The sequence below is a fragment of the Cervus elaphus genome, chromosome 5, assembly GCF_910594005.1.
Source record: "Cervus elaphus chromosome 5, mCerEla1.1, whole genome shotgun sequence".
NCBI classification, from domain to species: Eukaryota; Metazoa; Chordata; class Mammalia; order Artiodactyla; family Cervidae; genus Cervus; species Cervus elaphus.
The window spans coordinates 19,953,665-19,971,212 of record NC_057819.1 but is presented as its reverse complement, the minus strand read 5'-3'; the positions used below and the strand labels follow the sequence as shown (position 1 = coordinate 19,971,212).

The following is a 17,548-nucleotide window of genomic DNA, read 5'->3' as shown; positions in this document are numbered from 1 at the left end:
CACCCCACCCTTCCTGCCTTCCTGCCAGCCCCTGGGAGGGGCCAGGAAGCCCTGGAGCGCCCCGCATCACATCAGCCCAGCCTCTGTGCACACCTCAGGCTCCACCTTCGAGTTCAGGGGTGAGGCCTCAAGCAAGCCCTATTTAGGTCTCGTACCTGTATGCCATGTATAGGATACCATCATTGAGTCATCACCACAAGCCACACACATCGTCCACAGCCAGACATGACTCAAGGCACTGCGGCTCCTCCCAAGGTGCCTGAGTCCGAGTACACCGCGTGCTTCCGATGGCCTGGGCATGACTCGCAGGTCATGAGATATGCCAATGTAGGAGCCTCCTGGGCAGCCTTCCTGGCTGGTGTGAAGTTCTGAGTGTGGTAACTATCACAAAGCCTGAATAGCAAGGCCCAGGGACTGCTTCCAGAACTCTGTGGGCAGCAGTCTGGTGGTCATGTACTTGGAACCACTTCTCAGCCATCCATCCCCAGTTATAAGCACATGATGTGGGCAGATTTCATAGCTCGTGGCCTCCACCACCATCTAGAACTCGGCTAAGAGTTCTGGAATCTCTGTGCCAATTTTTAGTCTCTCACATAATTTAATGTATATTGCTGGATGTAAATGGTGCCTCCTTAATAGGTAGTGTTTCTTGGGCAGTATACAACCTGAACAACCATCCAGAGCATCCCTGCTCTTATGCCAGCTCAGGATCAGGTATCAACACTCGTTTTCTGAGAAGATTATGTATGGTCATGCCTAACTTCCTCTGAATACTAGAGATAACTTCACAATCAGCGCCCCATCCCTCAGGAGATAGAGCCTCAGGAGCTCACCCCCAAAGCCCAGCTGGGGTCTGTTGTCTGAGCTCAGCAAATCACGCTAGAAGGAGATGGGAGAGGAAGGGGAGCTAGGTCTCATCCCTTTGTCCCTGGAACTCCCTGCATAGATCTGACACCAACTAAAGACAGAAAACCCCAGAGAGACCTGGGGCTCGGGCAGAGGGTGAGCCTGTCTGTTTTGAGGTCTCCTCCTCTTTGTCCCCACTCCCGCCCATAGAGGCTCTCCAAAGAGGTCCAGACTGCTCTGGCCAGAGCCAGCAGCACAGCCGAGGAGACCATCAGCGCCATGAAGACAGTGCGGAGCTTTGCCAACGAGGAGGAGGAGGCGGAGGTGTACTCGCGGAAGCTGCAGCAGGTGTACAAGCTGAACAGGAAGGAGGCCGCAGCCTACATGTACTACGTCTGGGGCAGCGGGGTACGTGCCCCCAGCCCGGGCAGGTCTGACACAAAGATGGGGACATTAGCCCAGGTCCCTGATGCTGGTGTGACACTTGACTTTGTCCTGACTTTCTGCTTTTCCTCAGAGGATCTTTCTGGAAAGAAATGTAGACTCCTGTGAATGTCCCCCCAGGACACCCCCTCTTACCTCTCACCTGGGTGTGGGGTGGCCGGGCAGGAACTTTCTTTTCCCTGTTGGGGAGACACTCCTGCCAAGGTGGGAAGTCACCCTGAGGCCACCTTGGGATCCGACCTGGGCGGCTTCCCGGCAGGTCCTAGAGTGTCTGGCTCACTCCCTGGGGATGTGTTCCAGCCCCTCCTGGAGAAGGAGCACGTGGGGCCTGTTGCTGTGTGCTGGGCACACCCGAGGGTGGGATGTCGGGGAAGAGCTGGGGTAGGCATGAGGAGGGTTTGGAATTTAGGGCAAGGAAGGAGCCGGTGGTCTACAGCCAAGCAGGGGATAAGGACCTTCTGGGACCTCCCCCCACCCAGGGTAACCCCTCCTCAAAAGTGCCAGCCAGAGGGGAGAAAGGCCTGAAATCCAGCTAGCCAAGTCTCCTGACGGTCTGCCCACCAGCAAGGGCGCCTCTTGCTGCTTGTGCAGAGGCACCGTGGCCCAGCCGTGGGTCTAGTTCTGGCCCAGTGTCACTGGCTTGGAATGAGGAGGGCAGATGGGGACCCCGAGTGGGTTGTGTCATGGGTACGCAGGTTCCACTCCTCTCACAGACACTCCCCCAGACCCAGAGGGGGCGGGAGGCAAGCACACTCCAGACACAGCCCCTCCTTCCTGGTAATACAGACCTCGTCTGCTTGGCTGGGCATGCTGTGTGACCTTAGCCAGAGGACTCAGCGTCTCTGAACCATGCTCTTCCCAATAAGGAGGAGACGGATAGTTTGGCCTCACTGAGGCGCTTAGGAACTGTGTGTGTGTGTGTGTGTGTGTGTGCGCTTAGGAACTCTGTGTGTGTGTGTGTGTGTGTGTGTGTGTGTGTGTATACATGCCAGGCCCTGACAAAGAAAGCCTTGTTCCCCTGTTCCAGCAAGGGGGCCTTTGCAGGGTCCCTAGCGGGGGCGGGGAGGGCGTGAGTGACAGGGACACCAGCCTGTGGGAGGCCGTCCCTGCCGCTGGCTGCACTTGCAGTTTATGACTGTGAGTGCAGAGTCCACAGCCGCTCTCACCTCGCCTGCAGCCCGTGGGGCGGGGAGACAGAGGGAATGGGGTTGTGGATCTGAGCCAAGGCCCCCCGTGAGTCAGACTCCGCTTTCCATCTGCCCTCCAGCTCACGCTGCTTGTGGTCCAGGTCAGCATCCTCTACTACGGGGGCCACCTCGTCATCTCGGGGCAGATGACCAGTGGCAACCTCATCTCCTTCATCATCTATGAGTTTGTCCTGGGAGATTGTATGGAGGTGAGGGGCTGGCTGGGGAACGGGGGCTCCTGGGGAGGAGGGAGAGGTAAGGGGGAGGGATCTGAATGGGGGTGCTCCAGAGTCCGCAGGAGGTGGCATTTCTTTCTAAAGGACATGATAGGACCAACAAGGAGACTAACACTAACGTGTGACGGGAACTTTACGGAGCAGAGTGGCAGCAACAGAGATAATTTCAGAAGATGCCCCTGAGCACCTGTACGAGGGCTCAGTGCTCCCCGGGTCCCCACTTCCCAGAAGAAGAAGCTGAGGCTCAGAGTGCTTCAGCGACTTGCCCCTCACGTTCGTAAGGGGTTCCCAGTTCCAAGCCAGATGGTCTGACATTATTTTAACCCACTTTAAAGAGTAGCTCTAAGGAAAAAGGACAGAGTGGGTTTGTTTTTTAAATGGATTATGTCTTTATATATATATATATATACACACACACACACATATATACACATACACACACAAACATACAGTATTTCCATTTTATTTTAAAATTTATTTGGCTGTGCCTGGCCTTAGTTGCGGCATGCAGGATCTAATTCCTGGACCAGGGATTGAACCCGGGCCCCCTGCATTGGGAGCATGGAGCCTTGGCCACTGGAGCAGCAGGGAAGTCCTTGTAGATTAAGTCTTAATTTGGCTTCTCCCACCAGCAGGTCCTGAGATGAGGGAGCTGGGGAGCTTGTGCCTAAATTGCCATCAGTCATTTCCAGAGGATGCGCAGAGTGAGGGTATTAGTTCTCTGGTCTTAGCCCTCCAGCACTAAGGTAGAGCCTGTGTGTCTGGCAGTGATAAAAGCCCAAAGGTGTGGGGGTCAGGGGAGGGTTAGTGTCTTCTGCAGATGACACTTTGCCTTAGCTCCCATCAGACTCGCAGTGTCATTTGAATCAGCGTCAAGGAAGCCATGCTTGAGAAACATCCACAGCACTAGGCAAAGACATGTGTCCCAGGATATCCAGTGGGGCATGGTTTATAACAGTGAAAAGTTAAATGCTTGGCAACCAGTGGTTGGGCAATACGGTATATCCATATGTCAGAAACAGTCCATCTGTGCTACGAAAACTGGGCAGCAGCCACAGGAGTGAGGCAGAGCTGTGTGCCCGGGTGCACAGAGAACCCAAAGACACAGAATTAGTGAAAAAGCTCATCTCTGAGTCACAGGGATGGTCGGATCTCATGGTTTTCTTCCGTCTCAAAATTGTTTAATTATGTACATGCATGTGTTTGTAAAAGCACAGAGAAAGGGCTTGAAAGACATAGTACCCTGATAACCGGGACCACCTCTGGGATGAGGGATAGAGGACAATGTCTACACAGCACTTGTATCTTAATATGAGTAATTATATCTGGATGTTAACAGCTGTGGTGGATTGAGGGCTTCCTATGTGCTGAGTACTGTCTTCACAGAACCATGATACCGGTACTAATATTACCCCCATTTCATCAACCAGGACCCACAGTCACAGGTCCTAAGGGCCTGAACTCGGGCGCCAGAATGCCTTGGTTCTGCCGCTTCTCCATCTGTGTGACCCGGGGGAAGTTACTTGAGCACTCTGTGCCTCGGTTTCCTTATCTCCACAAAGGAGCTAATGATAGCAGCTACCTCATAAGACATATATGTACTCAGTAAAATAAGTCATTATTCACATTTATACTTGTGTATATTTTTACCCAAGGAAATGTATAGTATATCTTCTTCTAAGGGGGTGATAACACCTACCCTGCTGGGCAGTGGTGAGGTTTAGCTGTAACACATAAAGCATCAGTATTTTTCATCGCTCTCTCCGGTTTTTGCATTATCGTCCTGGTCTGCTGTACCAGCAGGCGGGGCTCCGCCGGCCTCCTGTGACCGTGCCCCGCCCCCAGAACTGCTGCTGTGTCCTTGCTGTCTCTGCACCCCCTTCATCCCTCTGGCACCACGGAGGGGGGACCTAGGATTGGGGTGTCAGTGGGTCAGGAACGTGTTTCTCCTCCCCCCCCAGTCTGTGGGCTCTGTCTACAGCGGCCTGATGCAGGGAGTAGGGGCCGCCGAGAAGGTGTTCGAGTTCATTGACCGGCAGCCGACCATGGTGCACGACGGGAGCTTGGCCCCTGACCACCTGGAGGGCCGGGTGGACTTTGAGAACGTGACCTTCACCTACCGCACTCGGCCCCACACCCAAGTCTTGCAGGTGAGAGAGGGCCTGAGACCCCCCCACCACCACCTCCCATCATCCTTTCCCTCCTCCCATCTCTCTCGCACCTCCTACAGGCCAGGCCATGGCAGTGCAGCCAAGAATACGAAAAGCAGAGTGCCTCCACTCCTGGAGTTGGGCTCTAGCTGGGGAAGGCAGAGCGTTAACAAAAGGATTCCAGGAGAAGTGCTAGGAAGGCAATAAATCGGGGTAGTCTGCAGAGATGGTATTAATAGTCCAAGAGGGCTTCTCGGGGGAGGAGATTTTTGATCTCAGACCTAAACAAGGAGCAGGAGCCAGCCAATGGCTCTCAGCAGCGAGAACATTCCAGGCAAAGGAGACAAGAATAAAAGTGCTGTCAAGGCCTAGAAAGGAGAGCCTTCTGGGGGCTGCGGCAGTGGGGCAGGCTGGGAAGGGTGCCTGGGGCCTCTACAACCAGAGCCTCTGAGTGAGCCTGCGGCCCCGCCTTATGTCTGCGTGTTCCTTGCAGAACGTGTCCTTCAGCCTGTCCCCAGGAAAGGTGACTGCACTTGTGGGGCCGTCGGGCAGTGGGAAAAGCTCGTGCGTCAACATCCTGGAGAACTTCTACCCCCTGGAGGGGGGCCAGGTGCTGCTGGACGGGAAGCCCATTGGCGCCTATGACCACAAGTACTTACACCGCGTGGTAGGTGCACGGGCCTTTGCCGCCCTCCTTCGCCCTTTCCGTTTGACCTTCTCTCGCGAGTACTAACAGATGCAGGTGAGAGGGCGCAGGATACACACACAGTTCAAAGGATTATCACTGGGATTTCCCGGGTGGTCCAGTGGCTAAGACTCTGTGCTCCCAAGGAGGGGGCCCAGGTTTGATGCCTGGTCAGGAAACTAGATCCCACATGCTGTCACTAAGACCCAGTGCAACCAAATAAAATAAATAAACTATATATTTTTTTAAAAAAGGGATTACCACCAAAGTAACACCACCCAGTTCAAGAAATAGAACATTCCAGCACTCCAGAAGTGCCCCCCCACCCCACTCCATGTGCCCCTTCTTTTTCTCCCAAGAAGCGCCATCTCACCCAACTTTCATAATCATCATTTTCTTGCTTTTCTTTTGTTCCTCCCATCGCTGCGTGCCTCCCCAGACAACGCAGCTGTGTTTTGCTAGTTTTGAACTTCATCTGACTGGAGTCATAACATGTGTATTCTTTGTGTCTTGTTTCCTCCACTCAGCGTTATTTGTGAGTTTTCCAGGTTGAGGCTGTGTTTGTAGTTCCTTCATTTTCATTGCTGGGAGCTAATCCCCTGTGTAAACATGTCACAGTCCATTTACACATTCTGTTTCTTGATGGATAGTTGGGGGTGTTTCCTGTTTTTCTAATATTAGCAACAATATTGATATGGACAGCACTGATACTGTGTGTCCTGGTATGCACAGGTGGGTAGGTTCTCCCAGGGGGGATGTGTATTCTCAGCTCTAGTAATTCCTGCCATTAAGGTGGTTTACATTTTTCTTTTTTTAACTTTACAGTCCCACCAGCAGGGAATGAGAGTTCAGGTTTTCCACATTTAAATTATCTCCAGTACTTAAAGGAGGCTATTCATGACCTTACAGTTTTTGGTAACCTTCTCAGGTGCACTCAACATCTGATTCTGAGCTGGTTTAAGAGCAGGGATGGATGCCCTGGATGGTTGTTCAGGTTGCACATTACACAGGAAACACCAGCTTCTAAGCAGACACCCTTTACATCATCTACAGACACTAAGTTATGTGACAGACTGGGTTGGTACAGAGATTCCAGAACTTCCAGCTAGCTGTAGATGCTGGTGGAGGCCACAGATTGTGACATCTTCCCACTCATGTGTATATAACCATGGGTAGATGGTGAAGAAGTGGTCCCAGGTCAGAGTTCTTGAAGTGGCTCCTGGACAGAGCTGTTCAAGCTTTGCAATAGTTAACATGCTCAGATACTTAATCTCAGATAACTAGTATCTAGTATCTGTAACCAGTTGGTGAGTATCTAGAGGTAGTTCATTGAGGTCTTTTGCATTTTCCTGGTGACTAAAGATTTAAGTCCTTTTTCATATGTTTCTTGGAGTTTTGGATTTCCTCTTTTGTGAGTATCCTCTGTTTAAATTTGTAATTTTCGTAAACCCAAAGCAGTAGAACTCAACCATCTAACTATATTCCCATATATTCAGAGAATTTTATAACAAACACGTGAGAATTCCCTCCACCTCACCTTTTGAATTCCACCCCATGGCACGATCCAGCATTATCAGTTTAGTCAACATCCTTTCCTTTCCAACGTGTTTCCCATCTTTATGTAAACATATCTACATATAAAGGCTTCCCTGATAGCTCAGCGGGAAAGAATCTGCCTGTAATATAGGAGTCACAGGAGACACGGATTCAATCCCTGAGTCGGGAAGATCCTCAGGTGAAGATGGCACCTGAAAATGGCAATGCACTCTATTATTCTTGCCTGGAAAATCCCATAGACAAAGGAGCCTGGTGGGCTACAGTCCATGGGGTCGAAAAGAGTCGGACATGGCTTAGCAACTAAACAGCAGCAGCAACAATATATAAAGGCACGTACACTTTTTTAAAACAAAAATAGAATCGTGATATATATTGCAGCTTGATTTTATAGGTGCACCGTAATAATTTAATCAATCCTCAATTTATGGACAATTAGATTTTCTTTTCTTTTTCCTTTTTTGCTGTTTACAATATTGTAATGACATCCTCCAACTACATACAAATTCCTAAAGCTGGGACCCTGAGACAATAGCGCCTTTCTGTTGGTCTCTAGAAGGGAGGGGGCATCAACCAGGGCGGTCCCTGTGGCCTCGGCCTGCTCTGGCCTCTTGCTTCTTGCCATGGACAGACTCACAGAGTCACACTCCACACTCTCTCACTCTTTTCTTCCAGGTCAGAGGCAGCCAATGAGCTCTGTCTCGGAGGTCAGGGAACTTGGCTGAGCCCGGAGCGGCAAGCTTAGGGGGGCCCCCAGTGTGTTTGTCAGGGAGGCTGAGGGCTTGTGCAGAAAGTGGACTCCACTGTTTAGAAAGAAGAGAGACCACTGGATGCAGCAGCCAGCCATGGGCCCTGATCAGATTTCAGACTTGAGGCCCCAGGCATCAGCCAGGCCTGAGGCTGGTGAGGTTCCTGGTGACAGCTGGACTGATGCGTTCCTGGCCTCCCATGCCCCATCCTTCCTCCTCCACAGATCTCCCTGGTGAGCCAGGAGCCAGTGTTGTTCGCCCGCTCCATCACAGACAACATCTCCTATGGCCTGCCCACTGTGCCCTTCGAGACAGTGGTGGAGGCTGCCCAGAAGGCCAACGCCCACGGCTTCATCATGGAGCTGCAGGACGGCTACAATACAGGTACAGGGCCCAGAGCATCGCCTCCACTGTGCCCGGAGGTCCATCCTCAGGGATTCAACCCTCTGAGTTATGTGTTGCCCTCTGCCAGCTACTGTTTATTATTTCAGGTGAAATCCACGTAACATAAACTTAGGTGTTTTAAAATATTTATCTATTTATTTATTTGGCTGCATTGAGTCTTGGTTGCAATACTTGGGAACTTTTGTTGTGGCTCTCAAGCTTAGTCACCCCACGGCATGTGGGATCTTAGTTCCCCAACCAAGGATCAAACCCACATCCCCTGCATCACAAGGCAGATTCTTAACCACTGGACTACAGGGAAGTCCCTAAACTTAACTATTTTAAAGTGAACAATTCAGGGACTTCCCTAGTGGTCCCAGTGGTTAAGATTCTGTGCTTCCACTGCAGGGCGCATGGGTTTGATCCCTGGTCAGGGAACTGAGATCCCACATGCCTTGTAGTGCAGCCAAAAATAAATAAATAAATCGAACACTTCAGTGGCACTTAGTACATTCACAGTGCTTTAAAACCACCACCTCCAAAACATAATTATTAGTTAGTTCCAAAACATAATTATTTTAAAATGGTATATATATTATTTATAGTTACTTTATGTGAATAAGTATTTTAATTTAATGAATTGAACAATATATTAACTTATAGATTTGATTTAACGTATTTTAAAATTTTAACTCTTGCAGTGGGGCTATTCACATAGTTCAAGACTAAAAGAGTAGACCTAACCATGTCCAGTGAAAAGTTTCATTTCATCCCAGTCTTCACTACCAGTTCCCTCCGGCCCCCACCAAAGCTTCTTTCATTAATTTCTTACATGTCATCTTGGAGTTTCTTTATGCAAATATGAGTGTGTGTTTTTAGTTCCTCCCACCCATCTACAGAAAAAAAAAAAAAAAAAAACACAGTACCTTATTTTCTGCACCTGGTTTTTTTAAATGATACCTTTTATTTTCCATATTGATACCTAGAAAGCTACTTTTTTTTTTAGCTACTGCACAGTATTCTATTGTGTGGCTTTATAATACTTTCCTCAAAAATAACTGATTTCCTCAGTTTCCCATTGATAGACAGTTTGTATTATTTTTTTGGTTTGGGGGTTTTGTCGTTTTCAGTTAACAGTGCTGTGAGTCACAGTGCAAGTAAATGAGCAGGAAATATTCCCAGAAGTGGGTTTGCTGGTCCAGGGGTTGTGTGTCTGTAACTGTGGCCTGTGCACTCACGCAGCACAACCCGACACACAGGGGTCTCAGCAGCTGCACCCCAGGGAGACTCGGGGTGCCCTTTGCCCTCAGCCACCCCAGCACACTGTTCTCAAACGTTTGGAGTCTTGCCAGATTCACAGGTAAAAGTTGGCATCTTGGTACCAGCCGCACACAGTCATAATTTGCGTGCCCCTTATGACCAGGAAGGAGGAGCATTGTTCCATGAGGTTTCCAGCCGGTGGCCCTGTCAACCCCACCTTTCCCGGGGAGCAGAGCTCCCTTGGCAGAAGGGAAAGGAGAGGCAGGGGCTGCTCGTCCTTCCCCGCGGGCCACCCGGCCTCCCCTCCCATTCACTTGCACCTGTGCCTCCGCCCCGCAGAGACAGGGGAGAAGGGTGCCCAGCTGTCCGGGGGCCAGAAGCAGCGGGTGGCCATGGCCCGGGCTCTGGTGCGGAACCCACCCGTTCTCATCCTGGACGAAGCCACCAGCGCCCTGGATGCGGAGAGCGAGTATCTGGTGAGTTGCGGGGTGGCGGGTGATGCTGGAGCAGGGCGGGTGAAAGGTGCTGGGAAGGGCTCAGGGTAGCTGTGGGGACCCTCCCAGGCCATCAGCTTCCTGGATTAGGGTGTTCTGGAGCTGAGGGCAGAGAGCGGGGATGGAGGAGACCCAGGGCGTGGTTACTCAGCCCAGCCTCAGGGCTCTAGGTGTTGAAACCAAATGCACTTGGGTTCGAGTCAGGAGATGTGGGCTCTGGATTAGGAGCTTCGCCCTGGAGCTCATAACCTGAGTGTCTCTCTTACTCCAACTCTCATGTCATTGGTAAAGCAGGGCCCACAGTGTATTTGAAGCGGACTTATCTACCCCCATCTTGCCATGGAACCATTCATTTATCACACGGTATTTAATGCCCGCCTTCCGGGCACCAGGCGCTGTTCTGGATGCCAGGGTCACATTGGCCCCTGCCCCCAAGGTGTTTCCAGTCCAGGGTGAGAGACAGATCACAAGGAGACAAGGGTGAGTGTGCCCTGGGGCCTGTACTGTGTAGAAAATGAAACAGTCTTATGATGGAGAGTTTGAGAAACATGGCTGGCCATTAGTTAAAGCTGGGAAAACACATTTTATCCAGTAGCTAAGAAAGCAGGGAAAAGAGCTGAGGTCTGTCTAGGATTTGTGCAGGGGTTATGATGGTGATGGGGCAGCCATTTCAAAGGGAGATTGAGGACGTAGGAAAGGGGGGGAAGCAGGGGTCAGGGGAGACTCACAAAGGGCTGGGAGCTGGCCGACAGTTGGCAACCACTCGAATTAGGATTCCTGTCTCCCACCGAGTCTGGGAGATGGGGCCCCATCCTTCCGATGATTACATTTCAAAGGGATGACAGAGAGAGACATTCCTGAGCTTTAGGAGATTTGCATGTGTATCTCCAGGAGACAGAGGAAGGTGTGACAACTCTAAGCCCCTTTTGGTAAGTGCTCTAAGAAAGGGAGCTCAGCCACCCGCCGCCCGGCACGTGTCGGTTAGGACACTCAGTTCTCCTGGCGGCGTTTAGGGGCTGGGGTCATCCCAGGGACAAGGCTTTGCCCCTGCCGGAGCCCTGCTGGAATGTGGCTTAGTGCAGGATTCACATGGGGTCACACCTGCCCAGAATTCATGTGCAGAACCAGGGTCATCAAGTAGCTATTGAACTGAGACCAGAAGGGAAAGGAGCCAGTCAGGGGGGTCTGGGAAGAGGGGCAATGCGGGCAAAGGCTCAGAGCAGGTCCACAGCCAACCCCCCAAGGTCAGCATGGTTGATGGTGGGGGTCGGGCATGGTGAGATCGGGACAGAGTCATTGTGGGTACACCAGCTGTTCAGGCCCTGGGAAGGGGTTTGGATTTTTTTTTTTTTTTTTAGAGGTTTACATTTAAAGAAAATTGGGCAGAAAGTACAGAGTTCCTGTATATACTCCTCCCCTCAAACAATGTCACCTGTTATTAACATATTACATTAGCAGTATATTAGTTCCCATTGAAAATTGGTATTAGTGCATTGTTATTAACTCAAGGTCACCATTCAGGTCTCGGGTCCGTTTGTATTGTGAATTCTATGAGTGTTAACAAACACAGGATGTCATGTTATGCAGAAGAGTTTCATGGCCCAAAAATTCCCCCCAGGAGTTTGGGTTTTATCCTAAATAGGACTAGAAGCTCTTGGAGGGCTTGGAGCACGAGTTCAACAAGAACTGATTAAAAGTATTAAATCCACGTGGGGAGCGGGTCAGGAAAGTTGCCGGGATCCAAGCGAAAAGGAACGGTGGCAGAGGTGGAAAAATGGAGCAGAGAGACCCTGGGGAGATGGGGCGACAGGATTTGCTGATGAGTCAGATTTGTGGGGTGAGGGAAGGATGGAGGAAGCAGGTGATGCTGGTTTTGTTGGCATGAGCTCTGAGGCTGACGGTGAGACCATTAGCCAAGGCCAAGGTTAGGGGAAGACCATGTCGCGCCCTTCCATCATTCACGGAGTGCTGCCCCGTGTCAGGCTCTGAGCTCTGTCCCCCAAGGACATAAAACTCAGGAAGCAGGTCCTGCGCAAGCCCTGGCTTTACAGGCAAAGAAGCCCCAGAGGGGCTGAGCGTCCGTGGGATGTGGTGGACCCGGGATCTGAGCCAGGCCTGGGTGGGGTGGTGGGCAGCGGCGGCAGCGGCGTGTGAGTCGGTGCCCTCCTGTGTCCGCAGATCCAGCAGGCCATCCACGGCAACCTGCGGAAACACACGGTGCTCATCATCGCGCACCGGCTGAGCACGGTGGAGCGGGCGCACCTCATCGTGGTGCTCGACAAGGGCCGCGTGGTGCAGCAGGGCACACACCAGCAGCTGCTGGCCCAGGGCGGCCTCTACGCCAGGCTGGTGCAGCGGCAGATGCTGGGGCTTGAGCCCGCCGCGGACTACACAGCCGGCCACAGGGAGCCGCCGGCCAACGTCAGTCACAAGGCCTGACCGCAGGGCCCCGCCTCTCCTGGTGGGGCAGAGGCCCCGGAGCCGGCCCGGCAGAGTTGCCCACGGGGTTCCCCCATCACGGCCACCCCCGCTGCCCTCTGAGCCCAAGCCCACGGCACTGGAGGGGGAGGGCCAGCTGCCCTGCCCCGCGAGTCACCGCTTCCTGCATCTCTTCCCCGGGTCCCTGCCCTGTTTCCCGGGCCACCACCGGCCCCCTGCTGCCATGAGCCACCCCCGCCAGTCTGGGCAAGGAGATACCACTGGTCTCTCGGGCTGGTCTCCTGAAGCTTCTAGGCGAAGGTAGAACTACCTTTTTAAACCAAGGTCTTAACCAGGTTTTTTTACTGCTTGGTTCAATGGCCCCCATCAACTCCTAGATTTCAAAAACATTTTTCTAATTGGGAGTAATGATGGGCAAGGTCCCTGAGATGTTCTGGACACTTCTGAGCCGGGAGTAAATGACCCTCCCCCCTAAGAGCCTGGGGGGATGTCAGGGAGAACTGGGCCTCTGCTGTTTGCCCCTGGAGAGAAGGGGCTTCCCAGGCCCTGTGGTGGTGGGAACACGGCGGGGTGGGGAGACTTCCTGTCTTGCCCTCTTCCCAACTTTGTGAGTCAGGCCAATGGTAGGTGGGGAGTGGAAGGCGCCTGCCTGCCCATCACCCTCCAAATCTAAGCCAGTCTCACTGTGAACCACTACTAAACCTTAACTAGGGGAGTGAGGGGCTGGCCAGGCCTGGCGGAGCCTCGGGGGGTCCCCGGCCCAGCGCCCAGCTTGAGCCCCTCCCGCTGGCTTGCCCCTCCCCGCGCCCTCTCCCCTGGCTGGCAGCCCCCTCCCCACATCCACCCCGCCGCTCTGCCGTTCTGAGGCGCTCTGGACGTCTAGGAGTCCGGTGCACGGGACGCTGGCAAAGCCCAGGTCTGGCTTTGTAGTGGGGTTGCGAGATGTTGGGAGAACCCGGTCAATAAAGTATACTACCTCTCACCCCTGACCTCTGACCTCTTTCTGGGCCATCTGCCTCATCGCCTGGTTAGGTTTCTCCATCAGGCCCTGCCTGGTGTAATTGTGGAGAGACTCTGGGTGGTCTAGGGCCTCCCCGCATCCAGTGTCCGGGTGCCCTTCACATTCCCAGGACCCCCAGCGCAGACATTCGCGTCCATCCATCTGTCTCCATGGGGCTTGTGCAGGATAACAAACCGGTCTCCACTAAACCCCCAGGATCCTCTGTGCCTCCTGGGAAAGCCGAAACCCAGCAAATGCCACCTGTTTTTTTCCATCAGGGACAGAGCACCCTACGCTCACCAGCCCATGGCACCAAGATATATTACCCAGCAGTACAGCTTGATCAGAAGGGAGGCTTAGAACTGGACCCAGGAAGACCTCCTGCTGGTAGTTCTTACTTGCTGAATTGTGTGGAAGTCTGGGGTCACGGGAGCGGGACTGGGGCAGTGGCTTTTACCAACAGGTATGGAAGTATTTGAGTATTTTAACAACCGGTGAAGTCACACTACATACACCAGCTCCATGTCTGCCGTGTATCCATTTTCCTGCCAAATAAATCGAGGCCTGAGGCCCAGACTGTGGGCCAGCTGAGTCCCCTGCTTGCCTTCAGGGGCTTGGACCTCCCTTGAGCATCTTATTTATCCAGGACCCTCCCTCCCTGAAGAAGCCATCGTGAACCTGAGAGCTGGATCCCCCAGCAAGAACCAGCTCAGGCCCAGGCTGGGGTTTCAGGTGGAATTGGAGAGATACCGGGTGCTTAGCATCTGATCTCATTTAATCCTCACAACAACCAATTCTCTCCCCATTCTTAAGTTGAGGAATCTGAAGCTCAGAGGGGTTAATTGATTTATCCTACACTACACAGCCAAGACCCCACAGCTAAGCCCCCACCCCATCCACCCACCCCACCCCACCTCGCCAAGAGCAGGGAATGAAAAAGTTTCAGGGCATTATGTTATCTGGACTCTTTTTGCTATGCTTACTATTCCATGATAAAAATAAACACAAAATTTAAAATGCTGTGAAAACCCATCAAGGTACATGTTCAGTTGCTCAGTCATGTCTGACTCTGCAACCCCAAGGACTGCAGCACGCCAGGCTTCCTTGTCCTTCACTATCTCCCGGAGTTTGCGCAACAACAAGATGCACAGGTGAGCTCAATTCAAGCAGGAGGAAGGCTGAGACAACTGTAAGGAGCTTCCCCTCTCTGGGCCTCAGTGTTCTCACCTGTAATGGGGGATGTGTCGCAAGGGTGGAAAGAGAAATTGAACCTCTTGCCTAGGAAGGTGGGGGCCCTTGGAGGAGGGCGTGCTGGTTTCCTGTGGCTTCTGTAACCAGTGACCACAACCAGGTGCCTTAAAGCAACAGAAACACATCTTTCCCAGACCTGGAGGCCAGAAGCCTGACACCCAAGGGTCGACAGAACTGAGCTCCTTCTGAAGGCTCTAGGGGAGGGTCCTTCCTACTTCTGGTGGCTCCAGGGGTTCCTGGCGTGTGGCTGCCTCCCTCCAGTCTCTGCCTCCGTCATCACCCGGCCTTCTTCTCCATGTGTCTCGAATCTCCCTCTGCCTTTCTCTTGTAAGGACATTTGATGTTGGATTATGAGCCCATGTGAATTATCCAGAATCATCTCACGTTGAGATTCTGAACCAAAGACCCTTTTTCCAAGTAAGGTCACTCTCATGGTTCCAGGGATTTGACATGGATGTTTTTAGGGGGAAACTTGCAGCCTTTGGGCTTTCCCGGTGGCTCAGTGGTAAAGGATCCACCTGCAATGCAGGAGCCACAGGAGACTGGGGTTTGATCCCTGGGTTGGGAAGATCCCCTGGAGGAGGGCATGGCAACTCACTCCAGTATTCTTTCCTGGGAAATCCCATGGACAGAGGAGCCTGGCAGGCTACAGTCCATGGAGTTGCAAAGAGTTGGACACGACTAAGTAGCACACACCTTGCAGCCTTCTTTCACATGGTTTTTGCATCCCCTACTCTGCCCCATCCCGGGGGCCCCTGCCCTGGCCCAGGGCCACCTCAAGACTTCCTGTTTGGTTTGGGGGTAGGGGGTTTCAGTGCTCAGAGGGCAAGGACAGGCTTGAGTCAGGCTGGTTGTGACAGGGATCATGGGACTGGAAGCCGAGGCTTCGGACTGGACCAGCCTGCTGCTGCCAGGTTCACGTGTCCCTCCGTCAATCAGATCCTGGACTCAGTGCTGAGAACCCTCCAGGGCGTCTCAGCGCATCAGGTGCAAACACCTCCCTGTGGCCTCTGCCTGCCTTTCAGTAGCGCCTCTCCAGCCACACAGCCCTTCTTCCTTCTCCTTGAGCGAGTCAAGCTCATTCTTGCCTCTGAGCCTTTACACTGCCTGTTCCTTCTCCCTGACACACTGTTCCTCCCCCTGGGTTCCCAGATGATTCTTTCTCATTTCTCTCTCAGCTCATGTGTCCCCTCCTCCTCAGCAGGTACTGAGTGTGGCGTTTTCCCTGGTCACCCTGATCTGTTATCATCACAGCAGTCATCACCCCCTGAAATCTCTGCCTCTTTTGTTCTGTTCCAGGCACAGGTGTGCATGCTTTACATGAGCTGCATCACTTAATCCTCATAAAACCTCTGAAAGGTAGGTACAGCATCACCCCTGCTTTACAGATGGGGAAACTGAGGCACAGAGAGGTTAAGCGACCTGCCCAAGACCACCCAGCTAGTAAAGACTAGAACCAGGATTCACACCCAAGAAGAATGTGTATGTTTGATCCCAACCACACAACACCTGTGAGCATGAAGACTTAAGGGTGTGGATTGGGGCAGGTAGGTTGACCTGCAAGGGAGAGCTGCCAATCAAACACGAGACTTGAGTTCTTAAACCTGAGTCCCTCCAGGAGCCAGGTAGGTATCATAGGTGAGTGAAGCCAGCTGGATATAATAAAAATCAGACAATGCCTTGATTTCTCTTTTGCTTTTCCACTTTTGACGTAGTACAGAGAAAATCTGTTCAATTAGTCCGTAAAATATGGTGCAAGCTTGAAGATAAGTGGTAACTGAAGTGTCAGTTGTTGCTGTTTAGTTGCTAAGTTGTGTCCAACTCTTTGCGACCCCATGGACTGTAGCCTGCCAGGCTCCTCTGTCCATGGGATTCTCCCAGGCAGGAATACTGGAGCGGGTTGTCATTTCCTTCTCCAGGGGATCTTCCCAACCCAGGGATCAAACCCACATCTCCTGCATTGGCAGGTAGATTCTTTATTATTCTTGCCATAATTGGTGACCATAGGGGATGGTGGGGATCGTGGCAAACAGGAGAGCTCACACTCCTTTAAAGAGGATGGCCAGGGGACTTCCCTGGTGGTCCAGTGGTTAAGAATCTGCCTCCTGATGCAGGGGATGTGGGTTTGGTCCCTGGTCGGGGAACTAAGCCCGTGTTCCATGACTAAGGAATAGCCTGTTCACCACAATTAAAGATCCTGCATACCAAAACTAACAAAACTGACACAGCCACAAATCAATAAATTTAAAATTAAATAAAGGGGATGGCTGGGACTCAGCTCCAGACCTGAGGACATAGAGAAAGGTGGCCTCGAATTAGCAGATTTTCAGATGTTTCCAGAGAAGTTGGAACTTTCCAATTGTCATGTGAGATTGACTGCTTTTTATAGATCGGCTCAATTACGTTTACAAAACCAAGGGTAAATATAACACCTCCCTAGCCTTTGGACTGTGGGTTATCCATTAGCAACCTCTGTGCTCGACATTCCTGTTCTCCAAAGTTCTTGGAGTTTCCACAGCAAGACGCTTCCATGGGGCATCCCCCCAGCCCAACCCCATTCCTGCCCAGACTCCTCCTTCCCTCCTCCCCTATCCCTCTCTCTTCGCTTCATCCCTCTCTCCTGGCCTGGGAATTCCAGATTCTTCTCCCTCTCCCAGGCTGAAGTCAGCTCCAGCTCCCTAAATTGCAAATCTGAACCCCAGCATGGGCCCTAGCCAGACAAAGAACCTTCTGGAGACCAAGCAAGCCCTTTTCTGGAAGTTACATATGATTTTCAAGAATAAATGTTTCATTTTGGAATCATTTTAGTTTTGCAGAAAAGTTGCAGTGATGGTAGAGGGCGTTCCTGTATATATAGCAGCTTTGTACA

At 52.1% G+C, this 17,548-nt stretch overlaps 1 protein-coding gene across 5 annotated transcripts in view; it reads left to right on the top strand.

Moving 5' to 3' along the window:
• Nucleotides 1-13,410, top strand: part of ABCB9 (ATP binding cassette subfamily B member 9) — a 37,030-nt gene extending 23,620 nt beyond the window's left edge. For 3 of the 5 annotated variants that reach the window (XM_043901987.1, XM_043901986.1, XM_043901985.1), the window contains 8 exons: nucleotides 1,057-1,254; nucleotides 2,558-2,686; nucleotides 4,675-4,863; nucleotides 5,357-5,530; nucleotides 8,076-8,235; nucleotides 9,835-9,971; nucleotides 10,382-10,469; nucleotides 12,168-13,410. In XM_043901987.1, the coding sequence (XP_043757922.1) occupies nucleotides 1,057-1,254; nucleotides 2,558-2,686; nucleotides 4,675-4,863; nucleotides 5,357-5,530; nucleotides 8,076-8,235; nucleotides 9,835-9,971; nucleotides 10,382-10,469; nucleotides 12,168-12,364 (1,272 nt within the window). In that variant the 3' untranslated portion in view covers nucleotides 12,365-13,410. Of the gene's footprint in view, nucleotides 1-1,056; nucleotides 1,255-2,557; nucleotides 2,687-4,674; nucleotides 4,864-5,356; nucleotides 5,531-8,075; nucleotides 8,236-9,834; nucleotides 9,972-10,283; nucleotides 10,470-12,167 lie in introns of those variants that run through there. The other 2 variants (XM_043901989.1, XM_043901990.1) reach the window with 2 other exon arrangements.
• Nucleotides 13,411-17,548: the final 4,138 nt, after the last annotated feature.